The sequence below is a fragment of the Poecile atricapillus genome, chromosome 4 (assembly GCF_030490865.1).
Source record: "Poecile atricapillus isolate bPoeAtr1 chromosome 4, bPoeAtr1.hap1, whole genome shotgun sequence".
NCBI classification, from domain to species: domain Eukaryota; kingdom Metazoa; phylum Chordata; class Aves; order Passeriformes; family Paridae; genus Poecile; species Poecile atricapillus.
The window spans coordinates 8,248,375-8,267,217 of record NC_081252.1 but is presented as its reverse complement, the minus strand read 5'-3'; the positions used below and the strand labels follow the sequence as shown (position 1 = coordinate 8,267,217).

General features: G+C 43.6%; 3 protein-coding genes across 3 annotated transcripts in view; 1 reads left to right on the top strand and 2 right to left on the bottom strand.

Moving 5' to 3' along the window:
• The window catches only part of LOC131578682 (uncharacterized), a 58,756-nt gene extending 47,342 nt beyond the window's left edge, over positions 1 to 11,414 (bottom strand). Inside the window, exons 1-2 of the mRNA XM_058837707.1 lie at positions 11,261 to 11,414; positions 10,878 to 10,946 (exon numbers count right to left, since the gene is read on the bottom strand). Coding sequence (XP_058693690.1) covers positions 10,878 to 10,946; positions 11,261 to 11,414 — 223 coding nt within the window. The remainder of the gene's footprint in view (positions 1 to 10,877; positions 10,947 to 11,260) is intronic.
• A 211-nt stretch (positions 11,415 to 11,625) lies between these two features.
• On the top strand, positions 11,626 to 14,597 carry MAD2L1 (mitotic arrest deficient 2 like 1). The gene is made up of 5 exons (XM_058838785.1): positions 11,626 to 11,727; positions 11,922 to 12,068; positions 12,156 to 12,276; positions 12,608 to 12,711; positions 13,178 to 14,597. The coding sequence occupies exons 1-5, from the start codon at positions 11,643 to 11,645 to the stop codon at positions 13,348 to 13,350; spliced, it is 630 nt and encodes a 209-aa protein (XP_058694768.1). The 5' UTR covers positions 11,626 to 11,642; the 3' UTR covers positions 13,351 to 14,597.
• Positions 14,598 to 14,750: 153 nt separating this feature from the next.
• Positions 14,751 to 18,570, bottom strand: RPL7L1 (ribosomal protein L7 like 1). The gene is made up of 7 exons (XM_058838784.1): positions 18,416 to 18,570; positions 18,124 to 18,232; positions 16,375 to 16,538; positions 16,076 to 16,213; positions 15,725 to 15,834; positions 15,351 to 15,563; positions 14,751 to 15,091 (listed from the first exon to the last, which is right to left on the bottom strand). Exons 1-6 carry the CDS (start codon positions 18,430 to 18,432, stop codon positions 15,355 to 15,357), a joined length of 747 nt encoding a protein of 248 aa, XP_058694767.1. The 5' UTR covers positions 18,433 to 18,570; the 3' UTR covers positions 14,751 to 15,091; positions 15,351 to 15,354.
• Positions 18,571 to 18,843: the final 273 nt, after the last annotated feature.

The following is an 18,843-nucleotide window of genomic DNA, read 5'->3' as shown; positions in this document are numbered from 1 at the left end:
GCATATATCCATCACTGAGCCATCTCTCACAAGAACTTTAAAGCTCTGCCAGCCCCTTTCAAACATTTTTATCAAAGCAGCAGAGGTCAAAAAGATGTTAAATTTCTACAGTTTTCACGAACAGGGAGAAAACTTACTAATGTCCATGTGGAGAGGGAATGGTGTCTCCCAATCCTCAGCAGACATTAGATAATTTACACAGGGGTTATTATTAATGTCCTAAACAGACGAAAAGGTTGAAGGAGGTTTGCAGCTTAGCAGACCTCACTTAATCCATTTCTAAGCCATTTTAATTGTCCTGTGGATTTTTTAGAATCCATTTCCAACTGTCTCATTTCTCATTCCTTTTCTCTGTCCAGATTACCTGGCAACACTTCCAAGAAAGCAGCTCTTACTATTTCAGTATCACCTCTTTCACAGTGACTTTCACATAATCAGAATGTACAGCAACATACCTGCATTTAAGGGAAGTGTAACAGCAATGAATGCTGTGGCTTTACACTAATCACCCACAATATTTCTACACACAGAAACCTGCAAAAAAGGCTCAAGTGTCCCCTGGGATAGACTTTGTGTAAAAATGGGTACTTTGGAACTTAGAGACAATCTGGTTTTTAGAGCGAGTTTTTAAAATGCCAGTTAGAGCTAATGGCAATGAGAATGATCGTCATTGAGACTTCCTTGATATGGTTACTACTATAATTCAGTTTTTCATAGCAAAACAGCAAAATGGACATTAAAAGTGAGCAAACAGTGAAAGAATCCCAACTTGCTGGAATTCAATTTTTTTCCAGCAATCTCAGCCCTTGTGTAAGAGTTGTGAAGGCACTGGGGATTAATTAAACAGCGTAAGAAAGATATATTGAACATATGGACAAAACAGAGCTACAGAACTTGCTAGTATTTACCAAATAATCATTCACACAGGGAAAGGAGATCTCCTTTGTGGAGCACATGTGGAAAAGACCCTTGTTCCAATGCCCTCCCAAGGCACATCAACAGCCAGGGAACAGCACAGCTTCCCTTTGAAGGCAAATACACACACTCAGGAGATTCAATGAGCTGGAGGGGCAGAAACGATGGAGTAGCCACCAATCCAACGCTATCAGGAGATTTTCACATCTCTGCACACCAAGAAATGTGCAGTGAAGAGATCCTTGAAGCAAGTCTAACACATTCCCATGCATCAAAGGGTCATGCAGTACTGTTAGCTCTGGACCCCAGCTGCAGTGATCCTGTACAGATCCCCAAGGCTGTTCTGGGACATGTTTTTGTTTGGAAACCAGCTATTGGCATGCAATGGAAACAGACTGCATTTTGTGGGCAGCTAGAGTGCGGCTGTTGCAATTATATGTGTAAGAGCACCTGAGTAATTTAGTGTAAAATACATACATTCATTAAAGTATCCAGTTTGGAGAAGTTTTTGAAAAGAGAAGCCTCATGTTACATCCTCTACTCTTGTTGCTTCTGGTGAGTTATTGACAGACATTTGGCTCCACAGGTATCGGGCCAAAGCCTTTTCCCATTTTTATGAATGTATCCTGATTTCATGGTTTAACTAAGTGAGCTTGCCTAGCTGAACATTCCCATAGGGGAAGCACCATTCCTGAAGACACTCTGATGTGGGTTTTGTTGATAAAGTAGGGCGGAAGGCTTTCACTGCTTCATAAGCACATGCAAAATTGTGTTGGCTGCATTAACTTACCCAAGTGTACAGAAAAGAGACTTAGACAATGTTCAAGTCCCAAACCTCACTGACAGCCAGTTTCACACACCATTATAAAACCAGTTAGGATTCTTGCCACTGCTGAGACACTACAAAGGTGAGGAGTTCTGTTCAGGATTTTGCTTTCTTAGACACAAACAACCAAAGATGTCTTCATTTTACCAAGATGCCAAACTTGTCATCACCAGGTGCTGGAAGCAGCAGAACCACTGTGCTGTCACTGACAGAGAAAAGGTCACTGAGCCTGTCTCCAAAGGAAAAAACTAAAGCAGATGGATCAGGCAGGCTTTAGTCTTCTACGGACCCCTGAGGTTTCCCATTCTGCCAAATTTCATGAGAAAATGAAGGGACTTGGAGGTTTTCTGTGGTGTGTAGGAGAAGGCTGGGGCTGTGAATGCTTTAATGCTGCCAAGACAATGAGATTGCTTAGTCCCAGAGCCTTCATGGCCAAAGCCAAAGCCTATAAGGTGCCCATGGTGCAGAAAGCCCAAAGAAAAAAACTTCATGTTGTAGAACAGTGAAGACACTAAATTAAACCACCAAATTGATTTGCCAGGATTTTGATGCATCCTCGTCAAAGAAAAAAAACTGCTCAGTAAAATTCTTTCTCCAAAGCTTTCCTGACACATTTTTATTAATGGTCTGGGTGATGGGGCAGGGTGTACCCTCAGGAAGTTCGATAATAAAAAACGGAGGAGCAGCTGATGCACCAGGAAGCCATGCTGCCATCCAGAGGGAACTCGACCACCTGAAGAAATGGGCTGACAGGAATTTCATCAGCTTCCACAAGGAAATGTGCAAAATCCTGCACTTGAGGAATAAAAAAGCACGACATGCTGGAGGCCAAGTAGCCAGAAAGCAGCTTTCTAGAAAAGGATCTGGACACCAGGTTGGACATGAGGCAACACTCAGTCTCCTATGAAGAAAGGCCAAGAGAGCTGGGACAGTTTAACCTGGAAATCTCCATCCCTGAAGATATTCAAAAACCACGTGGACCCATTCCTGGGAAATCTGCTCTAGATTATCCTACTTGAGCAGGAGGGGTTGGACAAGAAAACCTCCTGAGGTGCCTTCAAACCTCAACCATTCTTTGTTTCTGTATCTCCTTCAAAGTGCTGGAAATAAAATGTGTTATGAATAAGCACATGTTGAGTACATGTGTAACCTTCTCCCTTCTATTTCTTGGAAAAGGCATCATGGAAAAGGAAACCACCAGAGTAAGTGTGTGTGTGTAGATACATATATATATATATATATGAATAAAAATATATGATCTCTATATATATCAATATATAAATATAAAACTTTGTATGAGAAAACAATGGGAGAGCATGTAACACAGTAAACACAAATGGAATATTTAAAACTTGACTTGCCTGTGACTATTCCACTCCCACACAGCATGTAAATTTACAAATTTCCTACTTCCTTACATGATCCTTGTTTTTCATGTTCCTCAGATATGGAAAGATTCTGATAATTTATAAAATCAGCCAGCAAGCCAATGCAAATTTTAGTATATACATGATTTAGACCTGCTTTTAGTTCAATTGACATTTTGCTTATTTAAAACACAAAAACTGGCCACTGAGGAAAAAGCACTCACTTTTAACAGGATCATGGAAATATTAGCAACAGCAGCCCATAAATCACTAAAAATGATTTTTAGATTCTCAGAGAATGAACAGCCAGTGTGTCAAACAGAATGGAGGTTTGATGGAGAAGGAATGTGTTTTTCTGGGAACAATTATTTTGCTTCACCAAAACGAGTCCTGTTATAAAGGGCAGTCCTATTCCAACATAAGCATGATTTTTAGTGTTCCAGTTAATAATACAATAAGCCAAATATAAGAAAATTCATTCTCAGGCATATAAGCGAGTAACAGCACCTTTACCAAATTAAAAAAAAACAAAAAACAACAGAAAAAGACTGATCCCACAAAATTTCACTTTAGAGCTGTTAAAGGTACGGATAATTTCATGCTACAAATCTCAAGGGGAAATAAGGGAGACATGCAGTTCTAATGTCACACTCCCAGACCATGCCCTTCTCCACTCAAAGAGTGAGAAAAGAAAGAGGGAAAAGGGTCATACAGGCTTGAGTAGGAACTGAGACTGCCTATTCTAGAAACACCAAGAGTGATTTAACACAGCAGAAATACTCTGTATAAAGAAAAACTAAGGTAGCACTACATAGGTCAGTATTTTGTTTCAGACTAGCTTTTATCCAAATCCAGCCATAGTAACTTGCAGTCACTATTACTAAATACTGAATAGTTACTGAAAAGTGGTTCAGGAGCCCCCAGCAAATCAGAACTAAGTTTTCCAAAATGCTTCTGAAGCCACATCAAGAGTTGGATGTGAAGGTGAAAGGTGTGCACACAAACACAAGTCAGCTCAGACATCAACTGCTCTGAATCTAGCAAAGAAGGTACAGCTGGGTTTTTTGAGCCTTTAACATATTAAAAGTTGGCTAAATCATCCCAACTCACAATTCATCATCTTAAGAGACGGGGCCTTTTTTTCAAGTAACTTAATTCTTTGCCAAAATCTTCTGAAGGTCTCAAAATCCCGCAGAGACAGTAGTTTCCCATTTGTGATTTCTCCATGCTACTCTCAGATCAGTAATTTTCCAGTTCTAGTTGTGCTCAGCAGCTGTACAATTCAGTTTATACTGAACAACTCTCTCAAGCAGGGTGGCTGATGAGCATTGCCCAAACACCACAATCTTTTACAAACCCATGTCATTTCTGGTACCATGACTACTGCAACCCCACCTTGAAGTACATGAAACCGAAGAACTGAATTTGTTACTGCATGTTCTGAGGTGTTACACAAAACTTTTACTTTTACATTACAGCACTTACCTACCATTAGATCATGTCCTTTGGATTTACAGGACCCTGTTTAATGTTGGAGAATATCTATGTAACATGTCTGCTACAGGTTTTTGTTTCAGTCTAGGTTCAGTTTTGCTACTATCAGAGTTTTTTAAAATATTTTTTCTTATTTTTTACAAAACTGGAGCTGAAACTGGAAATGGAAATGATCATGTGCATGTCCTCTGCCATCTGCAGCGAATTTAGGTGGATTCTTTTTCTCTCTTTATGAATAACAGTGCAATTTGTTTGGTAAATATAATGCAAAGTCGCCAAGGGTAACGTGTAAAAACCTGCAGGTCAGCACAGATTGGCTGGCCAAAACGTGCCCAAGGCCAGAGCAAGGTTAAGGCTGCCATGGAGAGGAAATCTAAACACCATCAGAGTAATGCAAACCTCGTGTGTGGCAGTAACTGGAGCCAGCCAAGCACAGCGAGATGGAGCTTTTGGAAGGGAGAGTTTCAGCAATGGAGCCATGCTGGTGAGGCAAAGAGCTGCTCAGGAGGGTGCAGGGCATTCTACCCTACAAACTAGCACAGGCAGACTAGGTATGTCACCCTGCAGCATTTTAGATTATTTTGGTAATTATAACAGGAGACAAATACCCCTCATTTCTTACAACCATCCAGGGCAATGCATCTTTGTTACCATTTCCCACTAATATTGTTCTGTGGGTTTTTAACACAATTTACAACGAAAATGTTATTGTGACTATCAATAAAAAGAAATATTAGAAAAGGTTCTCTGTCACAAGTTTAATTCAGAGCAAGAGACCCCACTGTTTAAATTTTATTGGTGTTGAAAATCTTATGCAAAGTGAAAATGCATGGAAAATAAAGTAAAAGAAACACAAAATAATTTGACAGCTGGACTGTGCTTCTGCACTCTCTTTGCCAGGATTGACCATTAAGGCTCAATCTCTTCCTCTTCCCTGCTGTCTCCAAATAGATTTTCAACTCCCTTCTGTTCTGGGGCACAGTTTCAACAGATGGAATGAGGAATGCTGCCCAGCCAAACTAGCTTAAAGCGTGGTGACAACACTTCCCTGGGCATGGGAGATGAGGGTTTGGATTTCCTCTGGATGTAAATGTTACTGAACCTCAGTTTTCTCTGTGTTGGATGACTGTTGTCATATCAGAGTGTTAAAGTGAGTGTGAGTTCTGTCACCACTGTCAAAATTCTACCAAAAACAAACAAAAAACAAACAAAAAACCACAAAAAAAACCCAGACTCCACTCTTGAAAGTAAAAGGATGTCAGTGCACAAGGCATCTCCACGGTAGAAGCTGCAGAAACTCAATGTAGATGAGCTTGCAGGACTATTAAATCCTTTTGTGGAAATTTGAAGTCTACATCTAAACTGATTAGCAGAAGCTCATACAAAGTCCCAGGCAAGCGAGGATGGAAAAGGAGAGTGCTGACCCCCAGCTAACACAAGGGAATTTTCCTCAGTAGCCAGAGTGACCTGACCCTTAAGGTAAGAATCTACCCGTGGTCTACCTTCCACTGACTGTCAGATTACAACCGAGGAGTAGCTTACCTTGAGCAATAATGCCACATTTTCACTCAAATCAGATTTGAAGGAAGACTGTAAGGAGCAATTAGCATCAAAGTGCTACTCACATTACCAAGCCATCTGGTTTCCATTTTTACACTCCTAGCAATGTCACATCACGAGGTTTGGGTGAGACCCCCCTGTGCAAGAGGCACAGGTAACTGCTTGGAAACTGAATTTTGAGATTGGACTTGCAAATGTTGTTACACCCTTCTCTAGTTTTTCTCCTAAAAATTTTGCCAGTGTTGACTGACAGCAAGCAGCGAATCAGATGTCCTTCTGGGTTCATGGATGACTGAGAAAATCAAATGCATTTGTTCAAACTGTATCAACAAATCCTTCCTTCACTTTTCCCATGTGATGCAGAATTGTATAAAGCTTTGGTTTGTACCTGATACTTCCCACACCTACCTCAACGCTGTCCCTGTGCAAAGACAGCTTCTTTAATGGGTGCTAAGCCATCAGTGCTAGTAATCAGATACTGCTCTGATTTCCAGATAAAGATTTTTAACAGTTCCATGTTACTTCCAGACTGCTCATGTTTGTTTGTGAACCAGCAGAGCAGATCAGGCACACAGAAAGTTTAGGAGTCAGGCATCTGTCTCCAGGCTATGGGATGACACTTCCCAAGGAAGCAGTGTGCACTGAGAAATGCAGGTATGAGGTGGAGAGGAAGTGCTCAGGGTACAGTCCCAGCCCAAGTGGCCTGCGTGCCTCATGAAATATTTTAGCTCATCTCACTATTAGGACTCATTGGTGACAATTTGCTCTTTTTTTTTTTTTTTAAAAAAAAAGGTATACATAAATTTCTCTAAACACATGGAAAAGGATGTTTTTCTTGAAATAAATTATGTTCACTGAAGAATTCCTACAACCACACAGGAATAAATATACTTAGAAAGTCATTCTTTGCCGTTTTCTTAAACTGTCCAATACTTTGGAGAACGAATTTGAGTATTTTTATGCCTGTTCTCAGTAATGATTATCATTCTAACAACAGGACACCTAACTTGTTTGAAGAGCTAACCACGGAAAAAAATGCCTAAAGACTCTAATTTTCAAGTGGAAATAAAGGAATTATTAATATTTTTTCCTCAAATATTTCTAATGCAAATAACATGCTTTTCACAATGTATTTCCCTCTTCAGTCATCACAATTCTCAGGCATTATGTAAGCTGCACTGGATTCCTTGCTACACAGTTAATTGAAGAAGCCAATCATGGTTATACATCAGAAGTGACACAATGAGAAAGCAGTCACAAAGCAACAATTCCCATCTAACATGCTGCAACCACACAACAGAATCCAATCAAAATTCCCTATGGTACTACCAAGGCATATTTACTGTGCTACCAATCTTCAGGATCCTTTTCTCCTCAGTTTCTGATGACCCACCAAAACTCTCTGCTGATACACCTATAAATGATAATTCAGTGTTCCAGGGTACTTAAGAAGGCTCATTTTTAATTTAAAGCTAAACTGCCAGCTTAGTAAATTTAATCTACCTGAGAACCCCCCAGTTTTCCACTGATTTATAAACAGTAAAACTTCAGATGTGACAGGAGCTAAACTGAACCGGATTAACATCCACCTTTCAAACTATCAACCTTCAGGCTGGGGATTAAGTAATGAAGGGGATTAAGTTGTAAGGAGCAGGATTCAGTGGATTTCACATACCTGTTACCAGTGTAACATGACATCATCCAGCACTAAGGGGTTCTCAAGGCACTAAAAAGCTCAATAAAGTCCTGTTCTTCCCAATTCTGAAAAAGGATTCCCATACTCACATGAAATGTTTGAAGATACTTATTCCTCTGTTAAATTATCTTTAATGCAACAGCAACCAAAGGAAAACACGAAAACTGGGCATTAAGTATTCCCTTCATTCTGGAACAATGATTTTAAAACGAGAAAAAGATGTAAAACTAGTAAAGTACCTAACAGTAAAACCAACTCGCTGTGCTTCCAGCCAAACCTGAAGGGGTGCAGATAACGCGTGTGCCTGCTGCCATCTCCTGGTAGTTCGGAGGTAAAACCGTCACAAATATTAACTTTTTTGCCTTCAGAAAAATGTCAGGTCTTCTAAGGAAGACCTTCCCCCAAAACCGAAAATATACTATTTAACATTCAACAGAAGGAGCTTTCAAAACTCTCAATATCGAAAAGAATTTATTTCCCTGTACAAGGCAGCCACTACCTGGACATAGCTACTTTCAAGCTAAATGGAGTTCTAATATTGGCTTAAGTAAAGAAACATCAAAGCTCCTTCATTTTCTAAAAGAAATAAGTACTCACCAGAGTTATTCTAATTTCAAAACACATTCAGAAAATTAACTGTAAAAATTTCCACATGGCATTGAAAACCAAAGGAATTCCCTTTGGGAAGCCTGCTCATCTTATCTAAAGTTATAGTGCAGATTATCAGCCCATAGTGGCTCATTTTAATATCCATTTCTTTTCATGAATACTTAAAGTTCAAGACAATCTTTCACTGTTGCACTACTCTCATTGCCTTTGGTGAAGGGCAGAGCATTGCTATTTGTAATAATATTCCGTGTTTTATGCTTTCAGAATAGGATTAGCCAACTTGGACAGAAATTTTGTTTTGACAGCTGTCAGGAGGCACCTGTACTCATCCTGCAAACTTTAGTGCTCCAAAGACTGTTGAAACTTTCATTTCACGTGCTATTTTGCTATGCTGGAGGGAAGAGACCTGTCCACATCCTCCTGAAGGTTAAAAAATAATTAAATAATAGGAACGAACTCTACAAGTGGATTATGTCTTCTAAGTGTGCTGAATGACTATGGGAATGTGACCTGGCTTGCCTTAAAAAAAAAATGAAGGCATACCAGTGATTTGGATTGCCCATAGTTCGCTGACAACTGCCATGGGGAAACAATCATTAAATGTTGCAGAAAAGCCAAGCTAAATACAGAACATTTCCCTTTACAGAACAAGAATCAAAAAGGTTGTGTCATAACAACAAGCTGTAATTGAGAAACTGAACAATGACTGAAGAGTTGTAAGAGACCTAAATTAAATCCAACTGAGATTTCATATTCCTTATGAAAATGAAGGTTTTATCAGGGAAGGGATAATTAAAGCAAGGATAGCCAACTCCTGGTGTGCCAGAATGTGTAATTTAGCCTGTCATTCTGGTTCGTGAGAGTCCCTGGGAGCTGGGCAGGAAGCAGCCAGTCACAAATCAGCCACTCACCCACAGCAGAGCTGCAGAGCCCTCCTCCTGCTGGACATTCCCTAACCACAAACCACGGGGCACTAAGGAGGGTGCTCAGGAACACGAGGAAGGACTTGTGTGCATGTCCCCATCACCCCTGGCTGGGCCACGGTCAGGTGGGAATTAGGGTTAGATACAGCACAGATCATAAGCATAGATGCTTAGATACAGCACAGACAAAATGCAAAGGCTTTGGAGACTTTTTATGGGAGAGAAGGGAGCACATGAGGGCAGAAAGTGGTGCTAATCCCAGCACCAGGGAGGGAAAAGCGACCCAAAACTCTGAAATGGCAGGTGCAGGAAGCTTCGAGTTCTAACAGAGGTCACCAGCCACTCTTGGTGCCTGCCAGGTGAATCTTGTTGGAAGTAAAGAAGCGATTAAGTGTGTAACTGATAAGCATATGCAACTGTGTGTGTGCAAACCATCCAAACTGAGACACAGTGAAATTATCTCTGTAAAACAAGAAACACCTGCATTCCTTTCTTCTGTCTGATTTTAACAGGAAAACAGCTAGAGGAGAAATATGCTAAATAATAATCGAAAGCTCTTCTATTCTTGCCTGGTCTCACGCTTGCAAGATCTTTTATTTATCACAAAAATGAGCAGCTCTCCAAAAGCAAAATGGACAAGAAGCCAAGTGTAGAAAAAACCCCAGAGGACTGAGACCATTTTGGGATAAATAAGTAAGAGCACCATAGTACATAGTGTTTTAAGCAAAACAGCTGATATTCACAGCAATCCAATTTCTAGAAGTTAGGCTTTGGATGAAAAATGCTTCCATTATCACAGCCTTGGAAACATGCCACTCTTTACTTAGAAAATATTTCATTCAGACTTATGTATAACACAATCACTAGTGAATAAAGTCCAGAATAAATTTCCCCTGGTAAAATTAAATTATTCAGACTCTTTCAGAACTTCAGCACATGACTTCCGGACAATACCATTTGTTTTAATCACAGCAGCCTGAACCCTGAGGCAAACCATACTTCCTCTTGGATCAAAACTGGAACCAAGAGAAAGCCCAAGCTTTGAGAAAGCCAAGCTTTTGAGAACAAGTGTTTTATTACAATAAAATAAGCAATCACACCATCAATTCACTCTCTTAGCAGCTGGCCCACTGTACTGTGTAATGACCACATGTTTTTTATCCTCAATATAAACATTTCTGTTTTGAATGCAACTTGATTTTAATACTGTTCAATTTGTTTCTTTCGAGGGCAATATGGGTATCTAACACAGGTACGCTCTAAATGATAGTATCAAATAATGCTTTGGAAAAATCACATTCAGGGAATGATTTCATTTGCAGCTCTTCTGTGTCCAGAAAATCCATTCATTTTCGTTTTCTTGCCTGGAACTGATTTTATCAGCTAATTAGCTTGCCACCTTATTACTATTCCAGCAGACTGTAAATTCCCCTCTTCATATGACTAACATATTTCAACATTTACTTGTTTTGCTCAGCCTCTCTTACCTGTTAACCTCTGCCAGAGCTTCCTCCAGGTGATGGCCACTGCTACTTGCAGCATCTTCCTTGGTCTCCCTGCAGTAACAGGACTGAAGTTATTTGACCTTCAGCAAGGGAAGCAGCAAATTCCCTTCACCAAGGCAGCCCAGTAACCCAAATGCCTCTTAACCTCCTTTTTCTTTTTTCTTTTTTTATTTTTTTTTATTTTCTGGAGTTATTATGGATTGAAGGAAAAATTGCTTATCTTGCTTTCCCACGTTCTCCCCACCTGCCTCTTCGCAGTGCTTGCAGCATTTTATTTGCATTTGGAACAGCTACCGCATGACTTACGCCATGACTTACAACAAATCATAAGTGAAGCATTTGTTCAACTCATACCTGGAAAGTACCATTTTTAGGTTCACAAGGTCGAATGCACCTAGGCAAAGGCTGACACCCAACTTCCCACAGCATTCCCAGGGCAGAGCCCCTCACTCGCTCCGCGCTGCCCTCAGCCCCGCCCACAGACGCATCAGCACCGGGAGCGGACGGGGAGTTGAACATGGCCGGAAAAAAAAACAACTTTTTTTTCCCACCGGGCAGCCAGGAGAGCCCGCGGCCCGTTTGCCATGGATAAGGGGCACAGGGAATCGCCATTCCCAGAGGGAAGGCCGCTGGGGGCTGCGCCTGAGGCGGCGCGCGCCACCCTCAGCGCGGCCGCGCGGCCGGGGAGGGGCGGGGCCGGGCGGGGGCGGGGCCGGATTCGAACCGGGCGGCGGGGAAGCGGCGGCCATGGCGGCGCAGCAGCAGCAGCTCGGCCGGGAGCACCAGGGCATCACCCTGCGCGGCAGCGCCGAGCTCGTGGCCGAGTTCTTCTGTGAGGGGGCCGCGGGGGGACCTCGGGGAGCGCGCTGCGAGAGAGAGAGAGAGGGAGGGAGGGAGGGAGAGAAGCAGGGTGGGAGGGAAGGCGAGGGAGCGGGAGGCCGCGTCTTGTGGGGCGACATGGCCGCCGGGCGGGGCGTGGGGGGGAGGTGGTACACATCCCTTTCCATCCCCGCCCAAATCGCGCAGCCTATGGGATCAACAGCATCCTGTACCAGCGGGGCATCTACCCCCCCGAGACCTTCACCCGCGTGCAGAAGTACGGGCTCACCCTGCTGGTCACCACGGACCCCGAGCTGGCCAACTACCTCAACAATGTGACGGAGCAGATGAAAGGTGCGCGCCGGCGGCGGGGCCCTCCCTGTCCCCGCTGTCCCTGCCGCTGCTTGCCGCGCTCCAAGTGACCGCCGCGCCTTCTTGCAGAGTGGCTGTACAAGTGCATCGTGCAGCGCCTGGTGGTGGTCATCTCCAGCATCGAGAGCAGCGAGGTCCTGGAGCGCTGGCAGTTCGACATCGAGTGTGACAAAACTGCGAAGGATGACAAGTGAGTACCGCGGCCCCTGCACTCCCCATCTTCCCTATCCCGAGTACCGCTGCAGGAACAGGAGCAATGGACTTGCTCCTTCAGCCCTTTCTCAGCGCCCTGCCCTCTGTTTGTCTGCAAACCAGTCATTGTACGATTGAACACACAAACAAAAACATCAATAAAGGGAGACCAGCTATCACTTAACTTTTCTAAGGACTTAAAAATGTCCCTTTCTACTCTAAAAATACTGTAGCAAACCGTCTACCAGAGCTTAACAAAGAGAACTGTGTTTAGAGGGAACTGTCAGCAAAGTAGCAGTTTTTTCTCTTACCAGAGTTCTCTTTTCCAGCGGACCACGAGAGAAGTCTCAGAAGGCAATTCAGGATGAAATTCGCTCTGTCATCAGACAAATAACTGCCACAGTAACCTTCCTGCCACTCTTGGAATCTGCCTGTGAGTATTCCAGACTGCTCTAAAGAAATCAAACACTTTTGAAAAACCTCAGTAACTTTCCAACTTTAGAAAATATTTTCTGGTTTTCTGAGGCTTTTTTAGTTATTACACCTTGTGTACCATAACATTTGTGAGGCAGAACTTCGTTAGACTGAAATCAGGACAGAACTCGAGCTGGCTTAACAAACTCGGGGAAGTTTGTATGTATGCCCTAAGAAATGCAAGTTTTTGTGAATAATTTGTTCATATGAAGTGTTACACAGAGCTCAGCTCCACAGCATTGTAACATGTTTGAAAAAAATATTTACAACACCTGAGAAAAAAAAATGATTTCACATAAATATAACTTGTTTTAACTATTTTTTTCATATAACTTCTGAAAACCTTGGTCCTTGGCTCAGGTTCTGGAAGATGTACTCCAAACCTGCCATCTCCTTATGGTGAATTTGTTCTCCCTTGCTCCCAGGTGCCTTTGACTTGCTGATATACACAGATAAAGATTTGGCAGTGCCAGAAAAGTGGGAAGAGTCAGGACCACAGTTCATAGCCAATTCAGAAGAGGTCCGGCTGCGTTCCTTCACCACCACAATCCACAAAGTCAACACCTCAGTGGCTTACAAGAAGGATTCTGTTCCCTAAGATGCAGGGACAAGTTTTGTGTGTGTAAATATCCTGTCACCTTGTATAGTTTCTGTTCATCATGCAGCTAAGCCATGAACACATCATTACTGTCCTCTTGATGAAGTGTGACACAGTGACAAAATGCCTGTCTGTGATAATGTGACACTAGACTAAGCTGGCATCATTTTTAAAGAGATTTTAAAAAAAGGTATTCATGGTCATAGTTCAATTCTTACTGTATGAGCTAAACTAATGGTGTGTTAAACCACTGCCTCTGCTAGAAAAACTGCCTAAATCTAGGATTAGCTGCTAGAATTGTGTTCAGATCCTGTAATTTTATATTCTGAAATTATTTTAAAACTGCATTCTGTTAGCAGTCTTAAGTTCTCTGTAGCAACAAAAAAAACCCTCATTTCTGGGGTGCCAATTCTCATGTTAAAAGCCTGGGTTGTTTTATTACCAGAAATAACCCTAAAACAAATCAACCAAGCAATTTTTTTACCTCTCTACAATGGCAGCAGCTGTTTATCAGGAAAACTTTAAATAAACAAAGCCATGTATTTTAATGACCACTGGGCTCTAGTTCTGGGGATAGAGTTGTTCCGTGTACATCTGTAGTGTCTGTCCAGCATTTTCTGTTTGTATTCTTGTTTTACAGAATAAAGCTTTGAGTTTTATAGTGTTCTCTAATTCAGAGTCTGCAGTCCTTCGCATTTCAGATGGGTTTATGAATGCTACATCCTAGTCTAGAACTGTCACACAAGTTTAACACCCAAAAGGCATCCTCCTTGTGTTGTTACTTAACTGTTTCCTTCCTGAGTCCAAGTGGTGTGGAGTCCATGTGACACCATTCGTGGATTAACAGCTTGCCCCCAAGTAAGTCTTCAAATAACAATTTAAACAGCCACAGTGAAGCAATGACTTAAGCACACTGCCTTCTGTATTTGTTAAACAGCATTCAGCTCTTCATGTGCTCTTACCCAATTTTGTATAACAAGAAATTAGGGATTTAAAACACTGGAAGGAACTTTCACTCTGCCATGTTGTTTTTTTCACTTCCTTCACTAAATTCATTCCAGACAGAGTGTTTAACTCCGTTTTTTCCACCCTTCTTCAGTGATGTAGGACTTTCTGTTATAATAATATAATTTCAAAAGTTTATTTAAAAAAAATCAAGTACATATACCCCACACCATGACTGTATTACAACCTTTTTGAGCTTTCCTATTTCCAGGAAAAAATTTTCTCCACCAGTCCCAATCTAGCAGAAGTTAAAAAAAAGGCAGTCCTCTAAATGAGGAGCACCAACCCCGTAATTTTTTAAAATAAATACAATCTAGGTACTTAAAAAGTTACATTGTTCACTGTTAGGCTTTGTGCTGCAGTAACAGAAGAACACCTTGGTGTTTTCTTTTGCCTGTCAGCAGAACTGTGACTGCACTACCCCTCACCCCTAGAAGCAGATGCGCTTCCAAGAGTGAAGTCTCCAGTAGTGAGCACAAAAACACTTATTTTACAGAGATGCAAAAGTCAAATTGCCCCAAGAAGCTCACTCTTGTAGCAAAGAGAATTTATCTTCTTCTTTAAGAAGGGCCAGCCCAAAATCCATCTCCACTATCATCTCTGTATTTCTTCCTTTATAGAGGCACCAGCAGTCAAGAGAAGTTGCATATAGATCATTGCATGCAGATTATGTCCATGGAAAGGTACATGTGAAATGGAACAGGTGAAGTCTTGATCCTGAAGTTTTCACAAAAACCTGCAGAATAGGGAAGAAAATAAACAAGAAAGTTGTATTGTTTCCCAGGAACCAAGCCTTCATGGAGGTGTCCAACAGCATGGGCTGATTCCTAACGGGACCCATTCTCTTGATTAGTTTTCCCTACTCTGAGGTCACGTTTGTAGAGTGACAATCAAAACCAAGGGAGCCCCCCCATCATCTTCAGTGTCAGTCTGGCTGTCCTTAGGAAAGGGAATGAAGGGTAAGCCTCAGAATTAACCCAGCAGGCGCTGCTCACCTGACTAGTTGAGCTGACGGATGAGCCGGTTGATTTCATCACCTCTGTAGCCAGGCTTGCCCATCTCCTTGAGGAAACCCACTCTGTTCCGCGACGCGTGGCGAGCCACCGACAGATGGAACGGCCACAGAAAGCTGGTTACTCTTTTGAAATACTTCCCCGTTGAGTAGATTTCATGAATAAGGTCTTCCAGGCAAATGATACCACAGCCCCCTGCATGAGAAAAAGGAATAGAGATGTCTGACTGTATCATTTTCCTTCACACTGCTCCAGAATTGCCAGTCTCAGGATTTTGTGTCTCCCCACCCTTTCGGATCAGACTGTAAATTCTCAACACCTAAATCTTTCCTCAATTTTCTCACCCTCTTCCTCACCTAAATGTTCCTCTATCAGCATGTTGTCTGTCAGAGGCACCCTCTTTTTCTTGATCTTGGCCTGGCCCCGTTTCAGGATGAGCTCTCGTACAGATTTCAGGTTAGGCTGCCTGTGCAGAAACAAAAATCAGATTCTTTAACAGAGAGACACAATGCAGAGGGAAGCCCCATCCCACTTCCTTGTGCAGAGGTGGGAAAGTAACCAAGTTACATCAAGAACAACGAGAAAAGGGACAATAACAAGTTTCAGATATAAAGCTGACTAAGTTTTGACCGTTACTGGACAAGTAATGGATCTGTAACATCAGCTGGAGAATCCAGTGACCCCCAAGTCACAGGAGGAGTACGTACCCCCACGCCACGTAAGGCTCCACGGTCCGCAGCATCTTCAGCGTCAGCGGGCTCAGCTTCACGAACATCCCAGTGTAATTCTTCTTCAGCCGCAGCAACTCCATCACTTTTTTCACCCTCTTAGTCACTCCCTTAATACTGAGGAAAAAAATACTTCTTAGTAACCACATTTCTGTCATAGAGCAACAAAAGGCCTCAGATCATCGGCAAGGAGACGTGTCTGGGTTGATCCCACTGCCTTGGCGTAGAAACGACACAACAAAGGGTAGCAACAATAAGGAGTAGGGGAAGGTTCTTACTCCACAATCCTCACGACGAAGGCCAGTTTGCTCTCCTGAGGTGCCACTGCCTGCCCAGGCCTCTGCTCCATGCGCCTCAGCCGGACGTCATCGCGGCGTTTGCGCCACGAGTCACGAACAAAGGTCTCCAGGCGCCTGAACTGGATCTGTTTCCCCTTCTGCTGCTACAGAGAAAAGGAAAACAAAGTGTCATCCATCCCAACAGTCTCAGAAGCTTACATCTGAAAGGGCAAATGAAATGCAGAAGTAGTGAACAATCTTCATTTAGCTTTCAAAACATAAGAAAATAAATTTGATTATCTAAGCCCAAGTGAGACAGAACTGAGGGACAACACACAAATTTACACAAAACTATTATTTATGAACAGCAAACAAAGAGTTTTTCCCCAGGAAAAATATAAATTAGGGAAAACAGAGCAAGACCCAGGATAATTCTAGGCACAGCTACACACACAGCTCAGCAATGGCTGGGAAAGCCAGAAACAATGTGTGGGCAAAACAGATGCTGTAATGTAACTAAAAATTACCCTCCACAGAAAATAACTGCATTTAAAGTCCTTTTCTATACAGGCACACACTCAAAAAAAAAAAATAATTCAAACATTCAAGTAACTATTAAGCATTGCTCATTTAAACAGAGAACACCTGGCTCATCTGATAAAATGTCTGTTCATCATTACTAGAAAATATAAAGCCCCTTTTTCAAATTAAACAGATGTTTAAATGACTCTCCTTAGCTTAGGAAAAAGTACATCCAAAAAGTCATAGTGTTTTCATATACAAACAGGACTTGAAAATGCACAGCATTACACAAATATATTTAAGATACTCTACTGGTTAAATTAGCAGGCCATTTTAAATTAAAAAATCAGTAGTTGTGTGTCTTCTGTTCTATTTCACCTTGTGAATCACCAATGAAACTGGTTTGAATTTTCTAAGCAGGCAGACCTAATCAAAGTCTCATCAGTAAGGCCCTTCTTAGAACGAGAATCTTAAGGAGTGGCCATTTAACATTATTGCTCACGCTTTCACCTTGGAAACACAGCAAGCCACTGATGCTTTTAAAAAAGTAAACACAGGATCAAAAATGGCAGGAGTTTTGCACATAATCCCACAAAATTCACTGGGAAAGCTTTAAGACAGACACCTACTGTATCAGCTGGGGTACAGCAGAACAGGTCTCAGACTGGGAATCAGAAAGGTTTGCTGTGCTCTGCCAGTCTGGAACTGCACAGTGCACACACCGTTGTGTCTGCACTTGGACACCTGCCATCCCCACAGGCAGAAAAAGGCTTTAGCATGACCTGTGCTGCTCCAACAGATAAATAACTCTAAATGCACCCTCCAAAAAGCACTGTTTCCATGCAGGGTTACAACACAAAAGTGGTTTCAGACAGGGAAATCCAGGGCAGCAAAAGACAACTCAGCAGCGCTGCAGTTTCCCACATGTGGCCGCACGCACCTGACTATCACTGATCCAACACAAACAATACACAGTCTTCCATATATTTCCGTTTCGGTGTAATAACCTGTAAAACTCTGTCCTCTTTACAAGGCTCAGAGACACACGGAGATGTTGAGGCACTCAAGCTCCCCTCGGAAGCCGAAGACGATCCCTGCCCACCCGCGGCGCTCACTGAGGGCCCGGACCACCCGGATTATTTCCTAGGAACTCCAAGCAATCGCGATTTCCTCCGGAGGAGGACAAGCTGGGGCTGCAGGACCAGGCTCTGTCGGGAGCCGCCGTACCTTGCGCTTGTTGAGCAGCGCCTGCTTGGCCTGGGTGGCCTTGATGGCCAGGTACGCCTTCCTCTTCTTCAGCAAGTTCTCCGGTACCAGCGGGATCCGCCGCCTCGGCCTGTGGGCGGGACAACCCAGTCACAACACGGTCACAAGCCGGTCACAAGCCGGTCACAAGCCGGTCACAAGCCGGTCGCATGCCGGTCGTATCCCGCATCCCGCCGCCTCCGTGGCCGCCCTCAGCCCGCGGATGGCAGCGGATCCCGCATCCCCTCCCTTCCTCCCTCCCCGCCACACTCACTCCTCCAGCTCCGCCATCTTGCCGGGCCGCTACCGCGCATGCGCGGGGATGAGGCGGGGCCGTGGCCGCTTCCCCTCAGGAGCTGCTCGCCTTCCCGGGAATCGCCGAGTGCCGGGAAGCGCCGGGCCGGGCGAGGCTCCGCGCTCTCCCGGCCGGGGCTCCGCGCTCTCCCGGCCGGGGCTCCGCGCTCTCCCGGCCGGGGCTCCGCGCTCTCCCGGCCGGGGCTCCGCGCTCTCCCGGCCGGGGCTCCGCGCTCTCCCGGCCGGGGCTCCGCGCTCTCCCGGCCGGGGCTCCGCGCTCTCCCGGCCGAGGCTCCGCGCTCTCCCGGCCGAGGCTCCGCGCTCTCCCGGGGGTACCACACGCGGCGAGCCGGGGAGAGGAGCGGGCAGGGGGACGGGGCGGTGTGAGAGCCGCGCCACCCGCAGGTG

Excerpts from the sequence above, each read along its gene's own strand:
- MAD2L1 (XM_058838785.1), top strand. The coding sequence starts at position 11,643 with ATGGCGGCGCAGCAGCAGCAGCTCGGCCGGGAGCACCAGGGCATCACC. Across the intron at positions 11,728-11,921 it reads GCTCGTGGCCGAGTTCTTCT|CCTATGGGATCAACAGCATC; the intron begins GTGAGGGGGCCG and ends CAAATCGCGCAG. Across the intron at positions 12,069-12,155 it reads TGTGACGGAGCAGATGAAAG|AGTGGCTGTACAAGTGCATC; the intron begins GTGCGCGCCGGC and ends GCCTTCTTGCAG.
- RPL7L1 (XM_058838784.1), bottom strand. Across the intron at positions 15,835-16,075 it reads GAGCCTTACGTGGCGTGGGG|GCAGCCTAACCTGAAATCTG; the intron begins GTACGTACTCCT and ends GTTTCTGCACAG. Across the intron at positions 15,564-15,724 it reads GCTGATAGAGGAACATTTAG|GGGGCTGTGGTATCATTTGC; the intron begins GTGAGGAAGAGG and ends TTTCTCATGCAG.